Source organism: Peromyscus eremicus, chromosome 18 (assembly GCF_949786415.1).
Source record: "Peromyscus eremicus chromosome 18, PerEre_H2_v1, whole genome shotgun sequence".
Classification (NCBI taxonomy): domain Eukaryota; kingdom Metazoa; phylum Chordata; class Mammalia; order Rodentia; family Cricetidae; genus Peromyscus; species Peromyscus eremicus.
In genome coordinates, this window is record NC_081434.1 from 40,995,445 (window position 1) to 41,018,808 (window position 23,364).

Consider the following 23,364-nt stretch of genomic DNA (forward strand, 5'->3'; position numbering starts at 1 on the left):
ACATAATTCTGTATTTGAATCATGAGTATAATTATTAGCAGTAAGAATTCATTCAGTTCACAGATTTTTATTATATACTTCCAGTTATCAAAACATATATACATGTTTCTGGTAACTGGAAGAATACTTTTCTAAATAAGATTAATATTCACATATTCTACTTCTCTGTGGCCCAGATAATTTTCTCAACTACTCAGGATTAAATATATATATATTTATTTATATTTATATATATATATATTTATATATATATATTTCCAAATGTCCCAAGTTTTTGTAATGTAGTTGTTTGGAAAGCAATGGACAATCATTAGCAATACACACATACACATTTATAAATACATTACATTGAGTTAGATTTTAATTATCCATCATCTAGTCATGGAAGATTTTCAAATGTTATAAAAACATCTGGAGCCAGTGAGATGACTCAGCAGTGAAGGTGCTCACTGTCCAAGCCTGGCAACTGAAACCGGACTCCTGGAAGCCATATGGTAGGAGACGGAGGGGGGTGACTCCTGCAAGCTGTCCTGATATCACACACACACACACACACACACACACACACACACACACACACACACTAAACAAATATTATAACACACACACAGGGACCTGGGCTGGATGTCCAGCGCCACAGAAACACATAAAATCATATTTACAGGTAGTTTTAACTATGGACAGACTAGTGCTGTCTCAGTAGAAACAGACCAGCAGGGTAAGTGTCACATCAATATGTCATCTCTTCAGCTTAGAAACCATTTTTTTATTCTGCAATCTCCCTCTGGACTTTGACCTCAAAGTATCCAGCTAATGCAAATACTGAGGTTTCTCAGTGCTTTAGAATAACTAACTATTCATGCAGCCTTTATAGATTACTTACTAAAGCTGACAATAATTATTGATTCAATCATGTCCATAGCTCTAACAATCTAGGCTCTATTCAAGAAAGCAATGTTTAAAGAGTGAATCCACCTCAGATTTAGAGCTGAGGAGGCAGGCAAAGATTATAAAAAAGGTGCTGATGGCTGCAGTTAGCAATCTGAGCGACTCCATAAAAAGCAGTAGACATAAAGCCTCTGCAGTCATTAACAGGGAGCAGAGGCACACATGTATTAGGGCCTACAGAGATCAAGGATGGCAGAGAGACAGAATGAGACTACTCCCTTAGGGAATCAGTAGCAGATTCACTTGGTACCATCACTATCCACCTCTTCCAAGGCGGGACCTACATTCCACAAAATTCCTGTCCATACAACAACCAGGTTATTGCATGACAGGAATTACCTAAAATTGGGGAAATACAAGAGAAAGGGGAAGCCATGATTTTTGGGAGGCAGTCAGAAATAATGGGCATCCAGACATTCCCTTGCCACATTCACACGGCTCTCTCCCCAACCCAGCGCTTAGGCTGTTTCTCTGGTCATCCCACCCACCAACAACCATCACATTACCACAGGTCCATAAACTACACACAGCTCATGAGGTCACGGATCCTAGAGATGAACCTACTTCTGGTACTTTCCTGAGCCAGTATAATTCCTAACTGTACTCCAAAGAGTTACCCTTATAGCCACAGAGAAGTGTAGAAGATTCTCGTGCAGCAGAGACCATTACAGGAAACCACACAATTGCCAAAGTGAAGAGAACAACTGGCCATAGGGTACCCAGCCCCAACGGATCCATCTACAACATAACTGACCCCAGGGACAGACTCAGGGACCACCAAAGAGGAGGTGAAAGGTTGTAAGAACCAGAAGAACAAAGTCTGCTGTGAGGTGGTGTTTTCTAGAAAGGACAAGGAAGCTACATCCATGAAATCTTGACAACATGGCTGCCTAAACAACCTGAACAATTCTGATACCAGCTGCTATCACAATGTAGATAGGGGAAGTCGTACAGGGCCTCACCCCTAGACGTAGAGGCACAACAAGTACCAACTGCTGAGAGAAGGAAATCAGTCTTCCGGGGATGAGTCTCCTGATTGGTTACTCAGTACCAAGTGGTCAGCCCTAGAAACATGTACATCCAGGAAATACTGAAAGGCTTCAGTAAGTTGTGTTTCTGTGTGTGTTTATACGTCTACGTAACAACAAGGCTTAAAGAAGAGGAGCCCATGGGACTGGAGAGATGGCTCAGCGGTTGGGAGCACTGGCTGCTCTTCCAGAGGACCCGGGTTCAATTCCCAGCACCACGTGGCAGTTCGAGACTGTCCGTAACTCCAGCTCCAGGGGTTCTGACATCCTCACACTGACAGACATGCAGGCAAAACACCAATGCATATTTAAATTAAAAAAAAAAAAGAAGAGACCATGAACTTGGGAGGAAGTATGGATGGGGGCAGACATGGGAGGGGATAGAAGGAAGAAAAAGGAAAAAATATTTCAATTAAATATTTTTAAACCTTTAAATTATGAAGAAGAGCAAAGGAAAAGAAATGAAAACAAGTAGGTGAAAAAGAACAAAAGACGTGAGAGCAGCAAGAGAGAGAGGAGACGGTGAGGATCGGCTGTTCCAAGGAGTCACTAGCATGGAGTGACTTTACCAGCGACAGTCTGAGGATGCACAAACTCAGCCTCACGTGTGTGACACCAGCCTCTCTAGGTGACGACTACGATCACAGCTCAGTGCCATTAGCTAGCACTTTTCCATCTACTAACTAGTTGTTTTATCCTTTTCAGATAACGAGAATGTAGAGGGACTACTCGCCAATCTTCTGTCATTCTCTGGCAATTAGCTCTAGGTCCCACCAACTTCACCACATCCACTGGTGCCACCATAATCCAAATCAACACCACTTTCAGCCTACATTATAGCAACAGACTGGACACTTTGCCCATGTTTCAACCCTACAATCAAAACAATCTGTTAAGACTGCCTATTAGGTCACATCACTCCTCTGCTCAAAACCTTCCCATGGGCCCCAACCCACAAAGCAGCCAAGTCCTTACAACAGGCCACCAGACCTTGGTCAGCTGGCCCCTGGCTAGCTCGCAAACCTCGTGTTCTAAGATCTCCCCTCTCTCACCTGGCCCCAACCCCAGGGGCTCCCAGTGCTGTTTAACACGAGGCCTCTTAAACCGTAGTGTATGGGGTTGGGGATTTAGCTCAGTGGTAGAGCGCTTGCCTAGCAAGCGCAAGGCCCTGGGTTCGGTCCTCAGCTCTGAAAAAAAACAAAAACAAAAAACATAGTGTACTTTGTACCAACCTCTGGAGAACTTCTTTAACTTTTTCAGATGTATTTTACATTGTGCATGTTTTGCTGCATGTAAATATGTGCAGCACGGGAATGCAGGGCTCAAAGGTCAGAGGAAGGCACCCTAGTCCCCGGAAACTGGAGCTCCAAACACCAGTTTGGAAACTGATTTACAAACAACCTGAAGTTGTAAACCACCATGTGGGTGCTGGGGACCTGCCTCAGGTCCTCTGCAAGAGCAGCCAGTGCTTGCAATCACTGAGACACCTCTCCAGCCCCTAGAGAGTCCATTTTAAGACAGGTTACTAGCTGTTCATTGGCTCAGTAGTTTTGGAATGGTCCCAAAATGTACACTTCTAACAGGCTGCTGGTGCTGACATTAAAATACAATACTTCAACAAATACCCACTTTAGCCAGGATAAAGTGGTGGCGCACACCTTTAATCCCAGCACTAGGGAGGCAGCGGCAGAAAGATCACTGAGTTCAAGGATTGTCTGGTTTATAGAGAGACTTGCAGGACAGTCAGGCCTACACAGAAAAACTCTGTTTCAAAAATAAAATGGGCTGAGAGATGATGGTTCAGCAGTTAAGAGCACATTACAGAGGACCAGAGTTCAGTTCCCAGCACCCACATCAGGCAAATGAGACATACTCTTCTGGCTTCCAAGGGCACCTGCATACACATGGCATGCCTCCACAGACTCTCACACACAGGAAGACTATCCACCCAGCATATCGACAACAACTTAGCCTCTGTCCCTTTGCATAGTCTGGAATATTCCTATCTCAGCCCCAGACCCCCACTTTCTTATTTCATTTACATTATGACTGAAATATCTGTAGTGGCACAATTCATTCTCTGCTCCATCCCTCTCTTCCTCCCTTGATCCCTCTCTCCAGGGTCCCACTATGTAGGAATTCACTATATAGACCAGAATGATCTTGAATTCACAGGATCTAACTGCCTCTGCCTCTGGTAGGATTAAAGGCATGTGCCTCCAAGCCCGACCTATTGACATAATTCTTAACCTAAGAGCATAGTAACTCTAGCCCTACCTCCGTAAAGACAGGCTCTGGTTGATCCCTCAACTAGGGACCTCAGTGACAGGATTCCTCCTAGTCCTGGGCTTCTACACCATTTTGAAACTCTCCTCTCTAAAATAGGAACAGAAAGGCTGGAGAGATGGCTCAGAGGTTAAGAGCACTGGTTGTTTTTCCAGAGGTCCTGAGTTCAGTTCCTGACAACCACATGGTGGCTCATAATCATCTATAATAAGATCTGGTGCCCTCTTCTGGCAGGCAGGGGTACATGCAGATAGAACATTGTATACATAATAAATAAATAAATCTTTTTAAAAAAAAACTCATAAAATAGGAACAGAAAACCTGATATATCCAGACTTATGAGGAAAATATTTAGTACAAAATAGAGACACCACAGTAAAACTTTAAAAATGATGAAGACCAAGCTGGGTGAGCTTTCTCACACCTGCAATCCCGGCATGCAGGATGCAGAGGCCAAAGACCACAGGTACCAGTCCAGCCTGCTGTACATGCTGAGTTCCAAGTTAGCCAAGGCTGTATCGTGAGACCCTGACTGTCCTAGTTAGGGTTACTATTGCTGTGATGAAACACCATGACCAAAGCAAGTTGGAGAAGAAAGGGTTTATTTGGCTTATACTTCCACAGCACTGTTCTTCATTGAAGGAGGTCAGGACAGGAACTCAAGCAGGGCAGGAGCCTGGAGGCAGGAGCTGATGCAGAGGCCATGGAGGGGTGCTGCTTACTGGTTTGCTCCCCATGGCTTGCTCAGCCTGCTTTCACATAGAACCCAAGACCACCAGCCCGGGGGTGGTAACACCCTCGATGGGCTGGTCCCTGGCCCACTGATCAATAATTATTGAAAAATGTCTTACAGCTGGATCTTATGGAGGCATTCTCTCAATTGAGGTTCCCTCCTTTCAGATAACTCTAGCTTATGTCAAGTTGACATAAAACTAGCCCACACTGTTCTGATACTCATCCCCTCCCAAAAAAAAATAGATTCACCTCTATGAGACTTAACATTAACATGTGGATTAAAGGGCTGGAGAGATGGCTCAGAGGTTAAGAGCACTGACTGTTCTTCCAGAGGTCCTGAGTTCAATTCCCAGCAACCACATGGTGGCTCACAACCACCATGAGATCTGGTGCCCTCTTCTGGCGTGCAGGCAGAACACTATACATAGTAAATAAATAAATCTTTAAAAAAAAAACAAAAACAAACAAACAAACAAAAACATGTGGATTAAAGATAACAAATCTTATTTGAAATATATTCTTCTTTAACTGGATTCCCTATAGCATACCTATTTCAAAACAGAATGGCAGAGCTTATCTACTGTGAGTCTAAACAAATGCTAGACAGGGCTCAAGAACAACAAATGCTCCTAGAACAATTTTCTTTGAGGTAACGGAACCAAAACTTCACTATTCCTGGCAAAGTGGTCAAGCTGCTTAAATGCTTGTATGCTTAACTGCATTTACCAGAACAAAGTCCGCTTTGCACCATGTGCAGCAGAAGCCACCTTCTAGCTCCCTTCCAGTAACATTCGTCCTCCTCAAATGCTTACACTCGGGTTGTTCAAGACCTCTCCTCAGTTACTCCTGGAAGACACCTCCTGGATTCGGGTCTCGGCAATCCTCATGTTCTTCCTCAAAACCACAGTAAACACCATACATGCTTTTTGTTTTTCCTCTTAAAGGCAAAGGCCGGGATATAACCAACACACATTCCATCTGGATGCCAAATGACCAAGGGGTAAAACCCAAATTCAGCATGTCAGTCAATGCCACTATTAAATAATAAGGTGCTGGAGTAATGAATAAGCATGAAATTTAAATTGTAAGCATTTATCAAAATTTCATTATTACATTAGTTTAAGAAATCGTGTGTGTGTCTGTGTGTGTGTGTGTGTGGTGCGCATGTGTGTGTGCTGTGTGCATGTGTGTGTGGTGTATGCATGGATTTTTGTGTGTGCAGGTGCACATGCCCATTGTGTGTACATGCACGCAGAGGCCAGGGCACAACAACTTCAGATGTCGTTCCCCAGGTGTCATCGCAGTTGACCAAACTTGCCCGGCTGACGGGCCAGCAAGTCTCGGGGGTTCCCCTGTCTCTGTCTCCCCAGTCCTGGGGTTACAACCATGCACCGCCACATCTGGCTTTTAAAAACCAGGTTCTGGACCCCACACAGATCCATACACTTGCAAGGCAGGTATTCTGCACACTGGGCTACCTTTCCAGCCCTGGAACTTATTTTTTAATTTTTTTTATTTTATTTGTTTTGCCTGCATGTAAGTCTGTGTGAGGGTATCAGATCTTGGAGTTACAGATCTGCCATGTGGGTGCTGGGAATTGTACCCGGGTCCTCTGGAAGAGCAGCCAGTGCTCTTAACCACTTGGCCATCTCTCTCCAGCCCCTTATTTTTTAATTTTAAGAGTTGTAAATGCATTTATTGTATCACATCATCACTTGAGAAAAATGTATCCTTAAACCTTGGGTTTGAAAATACAACACAGGGCTGGAGAGATGGCTCAGCGGTTAAGAGCACTGGCTGCTCTTCCAGAGGTCCTGAGTTCAATTCCCAGCAACCACATGGTGGCTCACAACCATCTATAATGAGATCTGGTGCCCTCTTCTGGCCTGCAAGCATCCATGTAGGTAGAACACTGTATCCATAATAAATAAATAAATCTTTAAAAAAAAAAAAAAGAAAGAAAAAAGAAAATACAATACAGGAACAGAAGGAGAGGAAAAGAATGAATTTCCACCCACGTGTCAGCACCAGGCCAGTTTCGGAGTCTTTTCAAAAGTGGGTAAGAGACTTTAATTGTCGTACGCCATGGAAGAAACACTCACCCTCTTCCAAGCACCTTTGGTTACTCCAGAAGTTTCCAGAAAAATAACCACTTTCTCTGTGGGCAGTGACTAGCTACTAGCAAGTGCTATCATACCCGCACTGTTTTACAGAGTAGAATATTAAGGATCATCCTTTTAAATGTACAGCTTCTCTTCCACATTGGTTTTCTACTGCCACTGTGGTGAGGGGTGTGGAGGGATTGCCTGGTTTTCCTTCCTTTCTTCCCTTTTTTTGAGACAGGGTCTCATGATGTAGTTCTGGCTGTCCTAGAACATCTATGTAGACCAGGCTAGCTTTGAACTCATAAAATCCACCTGCCTCTGTCTCCTGAGGGCTGGTATTAAAGGCATAAGCCACCACGCCTGGTTGGTTGCTTGGTTTTACATCATGAGACAGGATCTGATGATGTAATCCAGCTGGACTGACTTCTCACATAGCCCTGGTTACCTTCAGACACATACATGTTCTTCCTGCTTCAGCCTCCTAAATCTTACAGGCACCCACCACCAAGCCTAGCTCCACCTCCTAAATCTTACAGGCACCCACCACCAAGCCTAGCTCCACCTCCTTGGTGTTTGGCTGTTGTTGTTTATTTCTTTCGTCTTGCTTTTAGATTTATTTATTTTATGTGTAAAAGTGTTTTGCCTGTGTGGTGGTTTGAATAAGAATGGCCCCATAGGCCAGGTGGTGGTGGCACACACCTTTAGTCCCAGCACTCAGGAGGCAGGGCCAGGCAGATCTCTGTGAGTTCAAGGCCAGCCTGGTCTATAGAGCGAGATCCAGGACAGGCACCAAAACTACACAGAGAAACCCTGTCTCAAAAAACCAAAACCAAAACCAAACAGAAGAATGGCCCCATAGACTCATATATTCGAATGCTTAGTCACCAGGGAGTGGCACAATTTGCAAGGAGTAAAGGCTTAGGAGGTGTGGCCTCATTAGAGGAAGTGTATCACTGGGGGTGGGCTCGGAGGTTTCCAAAGCCCATGATAAGCTCAGTCTCTATCTATGGATCAGGTCGTAGCCCTCAGCTAGCGCTCCAGCACCTATCCGCACGCCACCAAACTCCCCATCATGCTGGTAATGGACTGAACCTCTGAAACTATAAGCAAGCCCTCAGCTAAATGCTTTCTCTTATAGTAGTTGTCTCAGTCATGGTGTGTCTTCACAGCAACAGAACACTGACTAAGGCAGCCTGTGCATACACATATGTACCACATGTATGCTCTCAGAGGTCAGAGAGGGTGCCAGATCCCCTGGAACTGGAGTTAGATGATTATAAACCACCATGTTGGTGCTGGGAATCAAAAGCAGGTCCTCTGTAAGAGCAACATGTACTCTTAACTCCTGAGCCATCTGTCTAGCCCCTTGGTAGTATTTTGTTTTGTGAGAAGGTCTTTCTGTGTAGCCCTCACAGGCCTTAAGCTCACGACAATCCCCCCAGGCCTTAGCTTCCTGAATGCTATGATTTCAGGGTTTTCCAAGTGTGAACAGAAACCCGAAGGTGGGAGTGGAGGAGACACAAACCTGGACCAGGGTCTGGTTCTCTCCACAATATCATGTTCCAGAACAGAACCCAGGAAAATCATGAATTCTAAATGTTAGGTTGGACTTTCAGATCTTAAGAGAAAATTTATTCCCAGGTGGTGGTGGCGCATGCCCTTGTTCCCAGCAATTCGGAGGCAGAGGCAGGTGAATCTCTGAGTTCTAGGCCAGCCTGGTCTACATAGTGAGTTTCAGGACAGCCAGGGCTATACAGAGAAAAACAAAAACAAAAACAAAAAAAAGTAAAATTTTTCAAGTTTATTTAATCTTAAACTATGTAAATATATGCCATATGAAACTCCATTGTATTCTTGCCCCAAGCCCAACTGTTAAAGAAACCATATCTAAGCTGGGCATGATTGAGCACATCTGTCATCCCAGCACTCAGGAGGCAGAGATAGATAGACCTCTGTGAGTTTGAGGGCATCCTGGTCTACACAGTGAGTTCCAGGATAGCCAGGGCTACGTAGAGACCCTGTCTGAAAAACAAATCAAAGCAACAAAGAAGACCTATGGGGAATGCTTATGAAGAGCTGACGCTGGGGCTGGAGAGACGCCTCAGCAGTTAAGAGCTCTTGTTGCTCCTGCCGAGAAAGCAGGTTCAATCCCAGCTCCTGTGAAGCTGCTCACAACCATTTGTAACTGCAGTTCCAAGGAAGCGATGCCCTCTTCTGGCCTCTGGGGGCACTGCATACACGTTACACATGTATCCATTCAAGCAAAATATTTACACATACAATTTTTTAATAACAAAACCCGTTGACATTATTACACTGATTAAATGAGGTTTGCAGAATGGTCTTCTCCACTCAGATCCTGATATGACTGATTCACATCATCCTCTCAGAAGGATGAGCTCTGTATTTAGATCAGTGATCTCCATAGACGTGACCTGCAGCTAGCTGCCCTCCTGAATTACCCTTCACCACACGACCTGCCTTTATTTTCTTCACTCCTCTATGGATGTCTGAAATGATCTGTTACGGGGATCTTTGGAATAAGCACCTCAGCACCAATGAGAGTGAAAGAGAGGAGATGTCGTCACCAGTGGACCGAAGCCAGGGCAGTTCCTAAAGTTCCCAGGTACGGTTTGTAGTCTCATTTTATACACTAAAACCACAAGGTGGGGCAGGCAAGCAAGATTTTATAGAAGCATAAATGGCGGTCAGCAGGTTGTTAAGGGCAACGACGCATTGTTTCAGGTATTTTTCCAGATTATTCTGTTTCAGGTAGCAAGTGAAGTCATGCTTGGCAAATAGGCAGTATAAGCTGTGCTTTAAGTAAATCACTAGATAAATCAGTATCTAACAAGTGGTCTGTTCTACTTTATTTTTTACTTCAGATTTATGTCAATTTTATGCCTGCACCGTCATTCACGTATATTAATTGTCATGCCAGGTGTGGCGGTAAATACCTTCAATCCCAGCACTTGGGAGGCAGAGGCAGGAAGGTCTCTTGAGTTTAAGACCAGTTTGGATTACATAATAATGAGTTGCAGGCCAGCCAGAGCTATAGAATGATACACTAGCTCAAAAAGAAAGAGGGGGCGGGGAAGGAGAGAAAAGGAAAGAAAAAGAAAAAAGAAAGAATATTCAGCATCACTTATTTACTTGTGAGTGTTTGCCTCATGTATGCATACCACATGCTTGGTGCCTGAAGCCCAGAAGAGGGCATCAGATCTCCTGGAACTGGAGTTATGGATAGCTGTGTCCTGCCCTGTGGTGAGAACTGAAATCTAGTAAGTGCTCTTACCCTGAGCCATTTCTCCAGCTCCCATCATATCTTTCCACAATGACAGACCATTAGAAAGTGTTTACATATCCAATAACGGATGATAAATCAACATCAGGGTTATAGACTATGAAAGGACATAGCCATGTACACAATGGCACATGCCTTTAATGCCAGCACTTAGGAGGCAGAGGCAGGAGGATCTCTGTGAGTTCAGGGCCAGTCTGGTCTACATAGTAAATTTGAGACCCTATCTGGGAAAAAACAAAGCACTATATATTCAATCTGTCAGATTATAGAAGAGAATACATAGGATTCCAGCTCTACTTTCAACTCTACCAACCACACACCATATACACTCTCAGAATTTGCCCACCCCATGCATTGCACACTAATCAAAGCTGCCAGTGTGGCCTGGCATCAAAGGAGGCAGACATATTGCTGCTTCTGGCGATAAGAGAAAGCAGACCTATATTCTCAGAGGAGAGGACCCCAAGGATTTTCAGGGTACAACTCTGAGGTGCAGAGACTTACCAGATAGAGAAAACAACCCGCTTATCACACAGGCTCTTCTAAGGAGAGAGGAATAAATAATACACGTGCTAGGAAGTAGGGAAACCTTACCGCAGTGGATAACCGAGAAGCCAGTGTCATTTCCAAGTTCCCTTTGAGACCAAGAAGTGCAGGGACTAAGATGAAGACTTCAGTCACGTTCTTGAACACCTCCCAGTGCTGTGGAACAAAGAAAACAACCACTCTTCAGAACAAGGGCATTTCTAAAGACCCCAGGGTTTATTTCCAACTTTGCGTCTCATTTCTTGTTTTTGCTATCACTGCTGTGGAGACAGGGTCTCACCACGTGGCCCTGGTTGGCCTGAAACTCAGAGACCTGCTTGCCTCTGCCTACTGAGTGCTGGGATTGAGGTGTGCACCACCTCACCTGGCTTTGCTTCCATGTTTTAAAGGGCAGCACTGGTTATCTAAATCACAAACATGTACCCTCCTGGGGTCAGGATCGGAGTGACTTGAGAAGATTCGGTTGGTGTTGGCTTAACATCTGCCATCACTCCATCCCATTCTACAGCTAACACCAGTAACTACCACTAACCCTGAGGCTCCTAAGAGTTACTGTGTCATACTTTTTTCTTTTATTGGCAGTACTCAAGATGGAGGAGCCCACAGCCTGTCACATACTAGGCAAGCACTCTACTACCGAGCCACATACCAGCCCTTGAGTTTTTAAGACCGCTCAAGCTGGCCATTAACTCACTCCTGTAGCCCAGCCTTAAACTTGTGATCCTCATGCCTCTGCATCCCAAATACTAGATGCCAGACATGTACCACCGTTCCCAGTTACTTTATCAATTCATGGTGACAGAGCCCATGTAGCTAACGGCTAAGAGCTCAGGCTACGGGACTGGGTCATCTGGAATTGAGTCTGGGTTCCAGCACTACTTCGAACAATGCCGTAAGAAAATTACACTGTTGTTACTAAGTTTACAGATGAGGAGATGAAAATTCCAAGAGGTATGGTGACATCCCAAGGTCAAAAAAAAAAAAAAAAAAAAAGAAAAAAAAGAAAGGAAAGAAGGAAGGAAGGAAGGAAGGACAAAGAAAAAGAAAAAGAAAGAAAACACTGAAAGTTAACATCTGAAGCAACTCGCAGTCCTAGGTTCTGGTCCTCATTTTACGGTAAGAAGCTAAGGGAAGCGTTAACACAGGATCATAAAACCACCACCAAACTGGAAATGCGTCTTTTAACACAAGGCGTCACTCTGTAGCTCCGGCTGTCCTCAACTCCCTATACAATGGAACAGGCTGCTCTCAAGCCCGTGATGCTCCTGACTCAGCTTCCCCTGGTGTGCCACCATGCCCGGTAAAACAAAACTCATGCCTCTGGGGATGGACCTGTCACAGCTGGCTGAGATCCTGGAGGAGTCGGATCTCAGAGATGTCACCGTCTCCATCTATGAAATGAACATAGCAATAAGTGGCCTCAGAAAAACACCATAAATATAGAATAGTGATTTTCTAAGTATAGAATCTGTTTTGTGTGATGGGAAAACCCCACAAATGGACCGTAGTATCAGGGCATAATATCATGAATGTAATAAATCAATACAATTAATGTAATTAATGAATATCATAAATATAGTTATTGAATGAATAATGTGAGTGTGATCAATGAATACCACAAATGTAATATCATGAGTGCAATTAATGAATATCATGACTGTAATTAAAAAAATAAATTTAAAAAAGGAAAAACACCATAAAGTTAACAGATACAAAATTGCTTCCTAAACTGAAAAGATCATATAACTGCTTAATAACACAGGGGGTATTTTACAAATGCAATTAAAATGGGATTACCCAGCAGAGGACTTCATGAACTGGCATATCTACTCACGGCAGAAAGACCTTTGTCACTGGTAACAGGTGAGAAAGGCAGAAGAAAATCCATCAGCTAAGCAGGGAAACAAGCCCCTGCTGTTTGCCTGTAAAGTTGCTCTGGGGGTTGCTCCAAATAAAAGAAGACCTGGGACCTAGAGAGTCAGGCATCCCATCCATCTTCCTCAGACCCTGGTGGGAATCCATCTGGGGTTCAAAGTTAGTACGGACATGTGAAAAGCACCGGCTGGGTGGGTCAAGGCACTTGTCGACAAGCCCGACTACCCAAGTTCTACCCCAGACCCCTCAGAGAAGGGGAGAGCCAACTCCTGTAAGTTGTCCTCTGACCTCCACATTAGCACCATATGCACACAACACACACACACACAGTAAGTACAAGTGTAAAAGTGTCTCAGTCACTGGGAGCAGGATTGAAGACCTGCCTGACAGATAAGGCCCTGGGCACTATCTCCAGCACCACACACAAATGGAGGTGATGGAGGCGGAGGAGGTGGAGGAGGAGGAGGATGTGGAGGAGGAGGTGGAGGAGGAGGGGGACGTGGAGGAGGAGGAGGTGGTAGAGGAGGTGGAGGAGGTAGAGGAGGTAGAGGAGGTAGAGGAGGTGGAGGAGGTAGACGAGGTGGAGGGAGATGAAGACAAAGAAGGGGAGCATTTTGGGTGTGGAGATGGGGAACAGAAGTTGGTCTTTATTTTAGCACTACATTGTTTGAACACACTTTAATGAGCATGTGGAAGTTTTTATTTTAAAACAGAATATTTCAACATACTCCTTGCTTACTGGGCTTTTCTTTCACTCGGTTTATTTTGGGGTTTGTAATAAACAGTTACTTTCTTTGGAATGTGGGTTCAATCCACAGCATGGGAAAAGACGACAATGTTTTGTTTTTCTTTTCTAACTTCTAAAAGAGAAGTTAGCAGAGATAACAGAATTCTCAGGTCACTCACTTCACAAAGGAACAAATTAAATCTAAAATAACGCTTGAATGCTGGGGATATCGCTCAGGCTCCTACCACACAATGCTCCAGGCTCAGTACTGCATAGATAAATGTTTGAGACATGTATCCTATGTCAAGCATTTGAGTAAAAATACGTGAAGTCAAACCAGATGTAGGCACACACCTCTAACCCTGGGTTGGGGGGCCTAAGGCAGAAAAGACTGTAAGTTCAAGGCCAGTGAAAGCTAGACAGTGAGACCCACTGAAAGAGGGAGGTGATGAGGGAAGAGAGGAAAAGAGGAAGAAGGGAAGGGGAGGGAAGCGGAAGGCAGGGAGGAAGGGGTTGGAATGAGTAAGCAGAAGAACCTAGATTCAATCCTCAGAACCTATGTTTTAAAAAAGAAAGCCACTTGGGAGTGATAGAACACTGTAATCCCAGCACTTAGGAGGCAGAGGCAATTGGATCTCCGTGGGTTCAAGGCCAGCCTGGTCCATCCAGGATAGGCAGGGTCATGTGGAAATTCCTGTTTCAAATTATTTAATCAATTAATCAATCAATTAATTAATTTTTAAAAACCCAGAAAGCCAAGCATGGTGGCACCGACATAACCCCAATGCTGAGGAGGCCGAGATAGGCCGGGCCCTCGGAGCTTCACCGGCTGCCAGCTGAGTCAGCGACTTCCGGGTACAAGTGAGAGGCCCTGCCTCACAAAACAAGGTCAAAGCATGTAAGGAATCACACGAGCGAGCACGCACGCACGCACGCACGCATGCACACACACACAATGAACCTAAAGATGTACACTCACCTGTACTACGTCCAAAACCATGCCGGCAGAAACTGTTCCAAACCCAGCCAGCAAGAACGGCACGAGAATCTGCAGAGCCATGATGCCGCTGGACTCCCTCGGCAGCTTCTGGTTTGTTTCCACAATAACATCATCGCCCTCACTGGACAGATCTTCGTCCTGTAGCATGGCGGTGGTTTCCGAAGCCTCCCTCCCATCACAGTAGTTATAGCCGGCGTAGTCGTCATACTTGGGGCTGCAGCTGGCTGGAGCGTGCCCGCTGCCACCGTGGAAGGCCTGCTCCGAGAACTCGTGGTAGTCCAGATGTGGCTCTGATCTCTTGCTGAAGGTCTGCGCTGCACCTGACAATCCTTCCTGCCAAATGCCATTTGCTTTTTTATGCCTGTCTTCCTGGTTCTTCTGGTAAATGACTGGCACCATGCTTAAAAGCAAGTTTAAAAACTTGTCCGATTGAATTGTGTTGAAATTTAAAGTCCAGTCTACAAAGCCTCCTCCAGTGTCTGGACTGCCACTTGTCTTGTGAGTGACAGATCTTCCTTTACTGTGAGTCATATTGTCATCCCAGAAAGCCCTGTATCCTTCAGACTCAAGCTTCGTGAAGCATAGCAGAACCAAAGCCACACCAGCACTTGCCAAAATTAAGCCATTGGCTTTGCTGTGTAGAAAATGTTCCCACTAGTTAAAAAAACATTCAGAAGTTCCAGAGAGGGATTCAATCTGCAAAGAAAAAAAAAATAAAATGTAAAACTTCGATTAACTACACTTATATTGATTTTCATACAAGCACAGGAGTCACACTCTATTCCATGAGTTGGACGCAGATCTGTTTTGTGACATACAAGTGGTTTTTAATAAAAATACAGTGCAGAGCCGGGCAGTCATGGCACACGCCTTTAATCCCAGCACTCGGGAGGCAGAGCCAGGCAGATCTCTGTGAGTTTGAGGCCAGCCTGGTCTACAGAGCAAGATCCAGTACAGGCACCAAAACTACACACAGAAACCCTATCTCAAGAAACAAACAAACAAACAAACAAACAAAAATACAGTGCAGAAGCCAGGTGCGGTGGTGCACGTCTTTAATTCTAGCACTCAGGAGGCAAAGGTTCAAGGCCAGCCAGGACTACACAGTGAGTTCCAAGCCAGCCAGGACTACACAGTGAGATCCTGCCTCAAAAATGAAACAAACAAACAGAAACGTTTTGTAATTTCTCTTGGTTAAAAGTGTTTTTATTTTTGTATACTTCACGTAACTGAAGCCAGTATGAGGTCTCCCACTGACTCTGAAGTTCTACAGTGGATACATTTAAGAATGCAGTAATGGCATCTGCTGGACCTGGGGTACACTCTGTGGTAGTAGAACTAAGAAGGCCAATGTAGACCTGCCCAAAGATAGAGACCAGCCTCGGCTACATAGTGAGACCGTCCTTCTAACAAAACCAAAAGGAGGAGGAGGAGGAGGAAGAGGAAGAAAGGTGATGGTTCCAGTCACCATGGAGAGGACTCAAAACTAAATGGTGTTTGTTTCTGCGTTTCGGCACCAAAATAAATAAGTAAATAAATAAATAGTCTCAGCAACTTATACATGTCAACATAAAAGACACAATAAAGTATACACCATTATACTAATTGTAAATACTAACTAATAAACCATATTCTTTTACTTAAAGGTTATTACACATTTCTCATTAAAATATGAAGAGACGATCAGGCCCTCTGAATGGTGATTTGGGTATATGAGCCTTGTGAACAATGCAGGAGAAGATTTTTTTTTTTAGAATAACTTCCTGGGCTATGGGAGGTTCCCACAGGCCTTCCAGCCAGCAGGGAAGATGATCCGGATGAGGGAAGAATGGATGCAAAGGCAGCATCCTGATAACAACTGTTATACTTCTAGACTGGGAAGTGGTTTTTCCACCCCCTGCCCATCAGCCAATTCTTCCCTGGATGGGGGGAGCCACGGAATAGGAAAACAAGTCCTATGTTGTTATGTTTTCATGAATATGGGACTGATTTTTATAGAGACTATAAGTGGAATTTAAGATCTTTGCAATGTATGACGTTGAACTTAGATACTTAGCTGAAGGGTGGGAAACTCCAGCTTGACATTTTTTAGGGAGGCAAAATACCTCCTAGAATACTTGCAAAAGTAAAAGAAGCCCACTTACAATGGTTTTATTTTTATTTTTGTAAATGCTTGAATTTGAAAAAATTGCTGACATTTTATGACAAAAATTTACGGGAAGAACAAATAAATAAAGCATTCTAATAAAAAAAAATGAAGAGACTAGCTGGGCAGTGGTGGCACATGCCTATAATCCTAGCACTTGGGAGGCAGAGGCAGGCAGATCTCTGTGAGTTTGAGGCCAGCCTGGTCTACAGAGTGAGTTCCAGGACATGCAGAGATACCCTGTCTCAAAAAAAGAAAATTAAAAAATTAAAAAAAGAAGCCGGGTGGTGGTGGCGCACGCCTTTAATCCCAGCACTTGGGAGGCAGAGCCAGGCGAATCTCTGTGAGTTCGAGGCCAGCCTGGGCTACCAAGTGAGTTCCAGGAGAGGCGCAAAGCTACACAGAGAAACCCTGTCTCGAAAAACCAAAAAAAAAAAAAAAAAAAAAAGAGAAAAAAAAATTAAAAAAAAAATTAAAAAAAGAAGAGACAAAGCTGACATTCACTGTAAAAAACATTTTATAGGTATCCTGAATATAGTACAGGGCATTTATTCCACAAATGAAATTAGGTTAGACTCATCTATCATTCTCACATACCAAAAAAAAACCACACACACACACACATTAAATTGACTTAAGAATATATTCTTTTGATTATTTGGGAAATAACTCAAAAGAATGATGATAAATACTCAGTCCTCCATTTTGTAGGCCAACCAAAACAAAGCTGGTAATGCCCTTCCATGCTCCTCAAGTCTGCTGTGGGCTACAGTCCCCAAGTAGTCTCTGACTAGCTGGCTAGTGACTGGAGTCTCAAAAGACCAACAGATTGCTACTGTAGCTAGTCACCAACCGGCACGGAGCTGCAAGGCTATGGCCCCTGCCTGGGCAGCGCCTAACCACACAGTAACAACATGGCCGTGTCTGTCACAAAGGACGTAGAGGCCTCAGATGTTTCTCAGACGCCCCCAGGCTGTCATACCCTTCCACAGGACACATGGCCCACTGCCTACTACTCATGTACCAAGTTAGACTGTACTGTTGACGTAACCACACTTTCATTCTTCAGTGTGTCCTCTCCTGGGGTGGGGTGATTGACCACAGGAAAAACAGATGGGGGTTTGTGAGACAAGCAGGTGCTCAGGACTGGCTTACCTGTTTCACTGTCCCCTCTACTTTAATACTGGGGAAGCCTGGGAACTCCTGATACCGAATATTCTTACTGCATTGGCTCTAAGACCCCACGCCTCCTGACTCAGAATATCTATGTCTATATGGGTCCTGTATTCTTTTTAACTTCCCCAGAGGATTAGGGTACTGTACTGACGTCCTATGGAGTTACACCAGGACTCTAGTAGCTAGATTAAGTACTACAGTTGGACCTCCATATACCAGGGTTGTTCCACATCTGTAAATCCAGTCAATCACAGATGGAAAACATTTTGGGGAAAGGATGTATCTAGAGGCTAGTGATATAGCTCACTGGTGTAGTTCTTGCCTAAACATATGTCCTAGGTTTAAGGCCCGGAACCACAGAAACTGAACTTGGTGGTACATGATGCAATCCCAGCACTAAAGAGGTAGAAGCAGGAGAATCAAAAGTTCAAACTTATCCTCAGATGTATGGAGTTCGAGGCCAGCCTGGGCCACATGAGATCCTGTCTCAAAGTGGGGGGAAGTATCTGTACTGAATATATACTACTGGTTGTCCCTGTCATCGGTCCCTGAACAACACAGTATACATACGATTTATATGCTCTGGACGTTTGAGTGAGAATGGCCCCTAGAGGCTCACAGATTTGGATACTTAGGCCCCAGCTGATGAGCTGTCAGGGTGATGAGGATTGGCCTCGCTGGAGGAGGTGTGTCACTGGAGGGTGAGCTTTGAGGCCTCAAAAGCCCACACCAGGCCAGTGTCTCTCTTTGCCTGCTGCCTGAAGATCAGCTACTCCAGCACCATGCCTGCCTGTGTGCCGCCATGCTCCCTGCCCTGATAATAATGGACTAACCCTCTAAAGCTGTAAGCAAGCCTGTCATTAAATGCTTCTTTCATAAGAGCTGCCTTGGTCATGGTGTCTCTTCACAGCAACAGAACAGGGACTAAGATATGTGCCATTTATATTATTTCAATATGTTATATTATTAACAATTTGAGTGCTTTTATTTTCTGTAACACTGAGGACTGAATGCACTTCATACCAGCTGTGTAAACACTCAACCTCTGACCTATCACCCCAGCTGTTCTTACTTTTTTATGTTGAGGCAGAGTCTCACTGAATTGTGCAGGCAGACCTTGAATTTGTAATCCTCCTGCCTCATTCTCCAGAGTATGCACAACCAGACCCAGATACAGATGACTTCAAGGAGAGAGAGAAGCCAGGTGTGGTGGCACACACTTTTAGTCCCAGCACTCTGGAGGCAGACCAGCAGATTTCCTTGACTTTGAGGCCAAGCTGGTCTAGACAGTTAGTTCCAGGGCTGCCAGGGCTATGTAGTGAAACCCTGTCTCAAGAAAGGAGTGGGGGAGACATAAGTCAGAAGATAAACTTTTCCTGATATCCCTGGTGATTTGCATACACAATCAAGTGTGAGAAGCACTTTCTAATACATTCAATAATCTGATCTACCCTGAAGACCAAATGTGAATGTGAACTAGTGTTGTGAAACAATCCTTTTGTACACTGTGAAGATGTGTTGCTCTCATTGGTTTAATAAAGAGTTAAATGGCCAACAGCTAGGGAGAAGGTGGTATAGATGGGAGAGCCAGACAGAGAATGCTGGGAAGATGAAGGGTAGAATCACCAGCCAGACACAGAGGAAGCAGAACGTGTACAAGATAAGGTAACAAGTGATGAGCCATGTAGCAGCAAGTAAATTGATGAAAATGGGTTAATTCAAGTTGTAAGAGCTAGTTAGTAACAAGCCTGAGCTATCGGCCAAGCATTTACAATTAACGATAAGTCTCCATGTAGTTATTTGAGAGCTAGCTGGTGAGACAGAAAAGTCTGCCTATAAACTAGTGTGTAAACAATGTGAATACACACACAACTAGTCAAAGCAAGAATGGTGATTAGCAGTGGAAGACAACCTGGCATGACCTACTAAAACGGAAGCAGAAGACACACTACAACCCTACAACCCTAGAATTCCACCCTGAGCACTTACCCTGAAGAAACCCTGTGTAAAATGCAAAGATAAAAAAAAGACTAGAGAGAGAAAGAATGGACTGCAACGGATGGCTCCATGACAAGATTCAAGAGAATGGTTTTGTTTGAGGAATGGTATAAAAGCACGGGGGCCCTTCATGGGTACCACCTATGTAGCTTAAACTTCATGGTCTTAGCAAGCATTTACTACTGTTCTTTGAGTCACGCATATGTCTTATAAAAGTGTTTGGGGCTAGAGTCCTGGCTCAGTGGTTAATAGCACTTGGTGCTCTTGCAGAGAACTCAGGTTCAATTCCCACCTCCAATATGGCTGCTCACAACCACCTGCAACTCCAGCCCCAGGGGATCCAACACCCTCTTCTGATCTCAGACACCAGGCACACACACGGTATACATACATACATGTAGACAAAATGCTCATACTCATAAAATAACTAATTTTTTTAAAGAGTGCTCCAGCGTGAGTGGTGCTGAGGCAGATCTTACCATTAATCCCAGACATTGCTCCCTTCCTAGGAGAGGATGATGAGCTCTACCTGTTGCCATGGTTTCCTAGACACTAATAAGGATGACACATCTTTATCTCCGCTGGCATCGGGTCTAGCCATGATTCATGTGGGCTGATGGAATAAAGGCAGCAGCCACACACACCAGGAGGAATAAGCCAGCTGATCTGACCCCAGATGGCTACCGTCTTTCCTTTAGGAGAGTCTCTCTGACACAATGAGAAACTGAAGGTTCCAATCAATGGTCAAGAGCTTCAAAATAACAGTTTCCGAAGATCTGAATCTCAAAAACCAGAACAATTTCTTCACAAATTTTACCAAGTTAAAAGTACTTCCTGGGGCCCAGTCAGATGACTCAGCAACGAAGGGTGATTGGTAGCCCAGTCATACAAGCCGAAGACTCCGAGTTCAATTTCTGGAACCCACATAATGTTGAAGGGGAGAATCAACTCCACAAAACTGTCCGCTGACCTACACACACACACACACACACACACACACACACACACACACACACACGATGATGATAATAATAATAATAATAATAATAATAATAGTAACAACAACAATAATGATGATGATAAATAAAAGGTTTTGAAAGTTAAAAATACTACACATTTAGGTTTACGGAAAAGTTCATTCTATGTTCCCTGAAAGTCTTGCTACAGCTTACCACTAGTGAAAGACTTGTGCCAGGGTGACACACTTACTAGAAATAAACACCAGACACTCTGCATAAAAGCAGTTTGGATCATGAGAATTTCAGCATTCATGTTAAAATGTTTCTTTTTAAAAGGGAAAAGAGGTGTGTTCGAGGCCTGGGCTACCGGCTACCAGTGCTTCATGCGGTCTTCCTGCCGTCTATGGGAATGCATCCTGCTCCTTGCACTTTCTCAAGTTTGCTTCAGAAGGGTCATGCCAAACTAAACTCGCCTGATAGCAAACAAATTACTTCCTTGTTTTACTTAAAAAATGTTAACTCCTTTAATAATATCCACTAAGTACTTAATTGTGTAGAAGGTTCTAGAGACAAGGATTGGCTCTATTTAATTTGCTTTATGCAGCACCCAAACAGCAGAATAATGCCATGGCTGCTCAATTTTCCTTTAAAGACTCAAATCAAAATAAATGTAAGTCCTCACCAATCAATCAATATCTCTCTCTCTCCTGCTTTCTCTCCCCTTCCTCTCTCCCTCCCTCCTTCCCTCTTTTCTTCTTCTCTGTCCCTCAATCTATTTCCCCTCCCCTCTCCCCAAAACAAAGTCTCACTGTGTAGACCAGGCTGGCCAGGAATTCCCTATGTAGACCAGGCTATCCTAGTACTCAAAGAGATCTGCCTGGGATTCATGCTGGGAGTAAAGATGGACACCACCAGGCCCAGTCCATTTCTCATTTTTAACCCTTTGATTTCATCATTCTTATCCACTGGACTCCCTACAATGTTTTTGCAGGTTACCTAGACTAACCAAAATCTGCTCTAAGCGTGTGTGTGTGTGTGTGTGTGTGTGTGTGTGTGTGTGTGTGTGTTCTCCTGAATTGAACACAGGTCCTTGCCCATGCTAGGTAAGCAATCTATCAATTGAGCTATATTCCCAGACTCCTTTACAGTTCCCTCACTTCTATACTCTCTACCACACTGTCCCTAACACCCAGAACTTTTGCCTACTTCAAAGACCCTACTGAAAGTATGCCACTTCAAGAAAATCTCCCAGATTAACGCACAGAGAGTAGAGAACAGCAAACGTTAAAATGACCCAAACACAGTTAGCATCCCCCTCCCGCTCCTTCGATGCTGTGACTGGCCCCTGACAGAAGCAGCTCAGGGGAGGAAGGCTTATCTGGCTCACAGTAAGGAAGACAGGAAGGCAGGAACATGAGGTACATGGCCGAGTGGGATCCAGTCAGGAGGCAGGCAGAGTGCATGTGCTCAACCTGATTTCCGTTTTTACTCAATTTGACCCAGTCCACGAAACTGTGCCCCCATATGCCCTCCTCAGTACACATGTCTGGAAATGTCTTCACTGTCACACCCAGAGATGTGTTTCCATGGTGATTACAAATCTAATCAAGCTGACAGTGAAAAATAGCCATTACATCACACTGTTCATAATTTTTATTTCAGGTTTTTGTTTCTCGGACAGTATCTCATTATGCAGCCCTGGCTGGCCTGGAACTCTGCACATGTACCAGGCTGGCCTCAAACTTGCAGCAAACCTCCTGCCTCCGCCTCCTGAGTGCTGGGATTATTACTACCACATAAAGCCCTGTTTACATTTACTTGTTGTTTTTGTTTTTTTGCTTTTGTTTTGTTTTGTTTTTTAAGACAGGTTTCTCTGTGTAATAGCCCTGGCCATCCTGAACTTGCTCTGTAGACCAGGCTGGCCTCAAACTCACAGAGATAGATGCACCTGCCTCTGCCTCCTGAGTGCTGGGGTTAAAGAAATATGCCACCACACCCAGCTACAGTTTTTTAAAATAGCTTGTTAGAGTTACAAGTATCCATTTAGGGGGCCTGGAGAGATGGTTCAGAGGCTAAGAGGTCCTGAGTTCAAGTCCCAGCAACCACAGGGTGGCTCACAAACATCTGTAATGAGATCTGGTGCCCTCTTCTGGCCTGCAGGGATACATGCAGGCAGAACACTGGACACATAATTAATAAATAAAAATCTTTTTAAAAAAGTATCCACTTGGTCTCCCACTACCAATTCTTATGTGACAGCAGGCACCTTTGTACTTCCTGTGATATGTAAGTAGTTCTTGGCTCCCATAGGTTAAAACCCAAATTGGCACTGGGTATGGCGGTTCATACCTGTAATCCAAGGCGCCAGAGGTGAGACAAGAATACTAATGGCTCAAGACTAGGCTGAGTAATTTAGCAAGATGTCTAAAAAAATGGGGCTGGGGATGTAGCTGAATGGTAGAGCGCTTGTCTACCGCGCACAAGGTCTGTAAGAAAGTAAACAACACGACAACGTGAAGGAGCTCTCCACC

The 23,364-nt window shown here is 44.3% G+C and overlaps 1 protein-coding gene across 4 annotated transcripts in view; it reads right to left on the minus strand.

The window, feature by feature from the left end:
• The window catches only part of Slc41a2 (solute carrier family 41 member 2), a 133,208-nt gene that overhangs the window by 81,725 nt on the left and 28,119 nt on the right, over positions 1-23,364 (minus strand). For all 4 annotated transcript variants that reach the window (XM_059245110.1, XM_059245109.1, XM_059245108.1 and 1 more), the window contains exons 2-3: positions 14,534-15,250; positions 11,001-11,108 (exon numbers count right to left, since the gene is read on the minus strand). In XM_059245110.1, the coding sequence (XP_059101093.1) occupies positions 11,001-11,108; positions 14,534-15,085 (660 nt within the window). In that variant the 5' untranslated portion in view covers positions 15,086-15,250. The remainder of the gene's footprint in view (positions 1-11,000; positions 11,109-14,533; positions 15,251-23,364) is intronic.